This window comes from Glycine max, chromosome 12, assembly GCF_000004515.6.
Source record: "Glycine max cultivar Williams 82 chromosome 12, Glycine_max_v4.0, whole genome shotgun sequence".
NCBI classification, from domain to species: Eukaryota; Viridiplantae; Streptophyta; class Magnoliopsida; order Fabales; family Fabaceae; genus Glycine; species Glycine max.
The window spans coordinates 2,922,260-2,927,703 of NC_038248.2; the positions used below are offsets into that span (position 1 = coordinate 2,922,260).

At 30.2% G+C, this 5,444-nt stretch overlaps 1 protein-coding gene across 1 annotated transcript; it reads right to left on the reverse strand.

Moving 5' to 3' along the window:
- Positions 1-3,596: 3,596 nt before the first annotated feature.
- On the reverse strand, positions 3,597-5,042 carry BZIP124 (bZIP transcription factor bZIP124). Its single transcript, NM_001251415.2, has one exon. It carries the CDS (start codon positions 4,325-4,327, stop codon positions 3,845-3,847), a length of 483 nt encoding a protein of 160 aa, NP_001238344.1. The 5' UTR covers positions 4,328-5,042; the 3' UTR covers positions 3,597-3,844.
- Between the last annotated feature and the right edge of the window lie 402 nt (positions 5,043-5,444).

Here is a 5,444-nt window from a genome sequence, read left to right on the forward strand (position 1 = left end):
CCATAGCTGTTGCAAACTTGGAAAAAGAAAAATCATCAAATTTATAACAAAGAAACAAAATGTCGAAAATACTTTTTGCAGCTACAAATTTTTCCCACTTTTAAGATGAAGAAACTACTAAAAACTAATTAAGGCTATGGTTGGGTAATTGTTTGGCCTTCTCCAACATACTTTTACTTTAGTGAACTTAGATTATTAATAAGTTTGGTTGTCTCTCAAATAATTTTTTCACCTATGTTGGATACTAAATTGACTTTCAGTTCAAAGCAAACATATAGGTTGCTTTTAAAAAGTTCAGTTTTAAGTTAAGAAAATGTAATGAAAAATATTAAATGTCATCAATATTACATTACTTCCTTTTTTTTACTCACTATGTATTTTGTCTTACTCCCGTATATTTAAAATTTATAATTTATTAATTATACATTATTAGTGTAAATTTACATTGTGATCAACTACAAACTACTATTAATTATATGATTTTTAAGATAATTATCATAAAAATTAACAAATTTATTACACATGTTAGATTATGATTAGATAATAATATAAAACTAATCTTACAATCATCAATGTTTAAACTATTTTTTCTTTTAAGTAAGAAAAAAAGTTATGAAATATAAAATGATTTTAAATTATCATTCAATTAGAAACTATCACATATAATAAATTTATTAATTTTTATAATAATTAATTTTAAAATAATATCAATAATAATGTGTGATTAAATAAGTAGTGTATAGTTACGATTAATATGTCATCATTAAACTCTTAAAGTAATTATACATTCAAAAATACTTTTGATTAATAATATATAAACAAATTTATAGTATAAAAATCTTAAGATATATTATGATGTTATGTCGGAAAGTATGAACTGAATTTTGGCAATCTGCATATGAGTAGTCACATGCTTGATGTCACTTTCTATTAACTTAATAAGATTCAGGTAAGGGTCACACATATGCAAACCATGTCTTCAGTTCTGAGCCATATTTTTGGGAGGATCAAAATTCTGAGGTTCCAATTAACTCCATGTCCTTAGATTCTTCCTTGATCAGTTTCTCAGAAAACTTTGCTCCTTGCACGTGGATCTTGTACCCTCGCAACATGGGCGCACCCATCTTGCTCTCTCCTCAAAACATGCATCTTTATAACCTTCCAATAGCTTGGCCGAGCAACTTTTTAAACCAAAGTTCCAGCTTTTAATTACTTTAATTTTTTGTTGTCACTTTACCTCTTTAATATTAAGTTGATATGTGTTTCTTTCCTTAGACAAACCGAAAGGAAAATATTGAGAATGGTAGAGCTGAAATGTCTTGTGTATGAAACTTAACCTAAGAGCAGTGGCTAGGACAATAATAATGGCTCTCAGTTGGAGCCAGACATAGAGCAGACTCACTATCCATATCCGATCGAAAATGTTTTTGTGTACATTTCTGTTTTAAAGGAATTCCTTCCAAACTGCAGCTACTATTACGAGGAGAAAAGTGACCAAGGGGCACCTCGATCGCCCAACTCTTTAATATGCTATTCATGTCCTTTTCTTTTGCTGGAAATTTTTGGACTTTTTCTTCAATTAAGATACGTATTTCCGGAGATTACACGAGGCCTCTAGAAAATGCTAACACATTTCTATTAATCTCTTTTTGAAATCATAAAATATGTTACTTAGTATTGACAGCTTTTATTTTTCCTGTGTTGTACTAGTATTATGACGACACCTACACTCTTAAACCCTTCACACTAGCGTGATCTTTATGAGTTTATATTTACGGCTTTTACTATTATCTTAAATTCGTTAACTAAAAAGCAAATTAATTGTAAATAAAGATTATTAACTTGACTTGAGTAGAGACTATTTTGATAGCCAATGTGTTCATTTGAGTAAAATTGAACTTAGTTATCTTAATTAATAAGGTCTCAATTCAAATTTTATCAGTGAAAAAAACATAATTAGAAGGAAAAAATATTTTAAAAATAATTAGTCGGGGTTAGAATGAATTGAGACAAAGGAAAAGAGAAATAGAAAAAATAAGATAAAAAAGAAAGTGATAGATAAAATAAGTGAAAAAAAGATAAAGATAAAAAAATTAGAAAGGAAGTAAGATGAAAAAGAAAGTAGATATATATTTATAATAATTATTAATCATATTAATTATTTTATTCTCTTTCTTTAGATTACCCAAGAGGGATGAATAATTTCTTTTCTTTGAGAAATGTCCTTTTTTTTCCTTAAACATGTCATTGATACAAGATTTCACTTGATTTTTAATTTAATTAAAAAAATTAATTGATATTTTTAATGAAAATTTCTTTTTTAATTATATTTTTCTTTATTTATAAGATTTAATGAAATTAAGTTCTTTAGAAAAGAGAAATGTGTTATTTATACTGTTCACAAGAATTTATTTTAATAACTTAAAAAGTTCTCATAATAAAATCATGAATCACTTTTATAAATATATGCAAGCAATCCTAATCACTCCCAATACCAAGAGAATCAAAATTCAAAGTTTCTTATCTCGACTATTGCAAAAGTAATATACGTAAGATCAATTGTTTGAATAAAAAAAAATTGAATCCCTACCGGACATTTAGTTTAACTTTAATAACTATTATATTATTATATAACTTTCAATAAGATAATATTTTTTAAAAAAATTATTATTGGATTTAAAATTTCTTTCATAGATTATGTATTTGTAAAATTTTATATTAATTCAAAATCATAAAATCCACGTAATATAAATATTTTAAAATATGAATTATTTGATTACTTTTTATTATTTAATTTTGATAAAATTTGATATAGAATATTTTAGTAATATATAAATATAATTCAATAATTAGATAAATAAAAATCACGTTATAAAATAATATAATAATTATTAAAATTAAACCAATAGTTGGAAGTTGATTTTTTTATATAAAAAGTTTGCCGAGTAAAGTATCTGAAAGAGTAAAGTTGGCCTAATGCTAATACCAAATAATTCACATAACAATCAACTTCATCGGAAAGTTGCGTTTCAACTTGGCCAGCTTATTATCATCAGTCTCTTCCAGAAGCGGTTTAGTTTTGCACCTTATAGTGGGACGAAAGACAACATCTTCGGAAAATACCACAATACCAAGAGACATAACCGTGATTAGACGATTTCACCAATCATATATGTCCAGGTTCAATGGAAAAATTACTATTGGCAATGAATTCAACTTTGTCCACTTCCACAACCATGCAACAGCAATTGCAAAATTGTCTACCATCTCAAAAAAGTTTAGTCAAATAAACACCCATTTCAACATACTAATTACATTTTGTCAAAAAAAAAAAACATACTAATTACATCAGATTAACAATCAATAATCCTAAATTCAATAACTACATTAAAAGTTAGACTAAAAAATTTAATTATCCAGAATAATCCTAATTAAAGTAAATAAGATTGTACCATACCCAGAATGTAAGATTAACCTATAGTTGAAAAATGACAAAGAGAGAAAAAAAAGAGAAAAAATGCAAGTTAAAATCTCTTCAAATAATCTTTCTAATAAAAATTAATATTTATTCATAAAAAAACAAAAAATAAAAAGAATATCAAGACAGAGAAGTAGGTCAATATTATTATTATAATAATATAGGAAAGGAGGGTGACAAATTACAGTAATGGCCCATGCCACATTTACAGAACCAGCACCCAACAATCCCATCCGTTTTACGATACACATTCATTATTATTATTCCTTATCACCATATGGTAGTGATTACAATTTCTCAACAGACTCAAACCTAGAAGAAGAAGAAGAAATCCTCATCAAATCTCAGACTCAGAGACCATGGATCTCAATACTGCAATATATCCGCAGAAGCCATAATAGGGTGGTTCAGATACCCCATATTCAACGGGTTGAAGAAGCTATTATTATTAATTGGCTCAACGAAGGTGCTCGATGTTGCTGCTGCTCCAAAACCCGCCACAGTGGTGGCATTCAACACGTCAACGATCTCATTCAGAGACTCTAACCTGTGACTAAGCTCACCCACCTGAGCCCTAAGCACCGAGTTCTCAGCCTCAACGCTCAGGTACTGTTGCGTGGTGATGTTGACGCTTGTGAGTATTTGTTGGTTCTCTTTTCTGAGCTGAGCCACTTGGGAAACAAGATCGTCCAAGTGCTTCTGCTTCCTCATGCGAGATCGCCGTGCAGATTCGCGGTTTGATATCATTCTCTTCCTCTTTCTCTGATCCATCACCGCCTGCAAATCCTCCTCAGAACCAGAGTTCTGAAGCAGAGATGACCCTGAAGATGTTCCACTTGAGGAAGCCATCTTTTATGATTCAATACAATTAATTGACACAATTGGCAGGACCAGGACCCAGACACTAACTAGACACAAACTCAGAAAAATAATATTGCAGATAGATTTTATTATATATGATGATGATGATAATAATAATAATAATAATAATAGCTAGTAGTAGATGATTATTAGACTAAGGAAGGTTTAGAAATCATGAAACGTAGTACAACCAATAGAGGAAAGCAACTGAGAAGGATTGAACTAAATGGGTCCTGCGCCTAACAGTGGAATTGATCATACACCCGGAAAAGAAGATTTCACTGAGAATCGGATACATGAATCTCAAACATCAACAAGAAGATGTTGGACATTTAATTTTTGCACTTCTAATAGCTACTGCTTCGTTAGAAAAATAAAAATTTGAGTCAAACTCTCCTCAACCCAATTGAGAAAAGTTTCAAACTTTGGTGCTGAAAAATGGGATGGGAGGAGATTTGTTATATGGGGGGTTGAATTCGGTGGGTATTTGATATGGGGACTCAAGAGAGGACGATGCTGAAACTCAACATGTGGAAGAAAGGGTTGGTACAGAACAAGGGCACTCACGGACCATAGGATATATATGAAATATCTATATATATATCTTACAGGCTAGCTATCTAGAAAGTGTGATAGGAAAGAGGGAGAGAGTGGAAGAGAGGACTCTGTGTGATTCAAGCGGGGAATTTATAGAACTAAAAAAGCCAACAAGTTGGTGAAATTAATTAATTATCAATTATGAAATCCGAGACAAGAAACAAAGTAAGCTCTAATATACTTTGGGATCACTTCATGGGAAAATAAGTTGAAAAGCTTTTTTATTATAAAAAAGTGTATGAGAGAGAAAGAGAGATCGTTTTAAAGGTTGATTATTATTCGTGGAAGGTGAGAAGTAAAATTATAGGAGGGGAAGAGAAGAGAAGAGACTACGAGAGAAGACACCACAAGTGTCCAGAGATACAGCTGGGAACCAACAATCACAGAAAAATGCATCACGATAGTTCAAGATACATCCAAAAGTAGCATCAGACTCTCACTCTCACAACAGAACTGTTTTGGTAACTTGTATATGTATCCACTAACACCACCAGAGGTGTATTTTAGT

Excerpts from the sequence above, each read along its gene's own strand:
- BZIP124 (NM_001251415.2), bottom strand. The coding sequence starts at position 4,327 with ATGGCTTCCTCAAGTGGAACATCTTCAGGGTCATCTCTGCTTCAGAAC.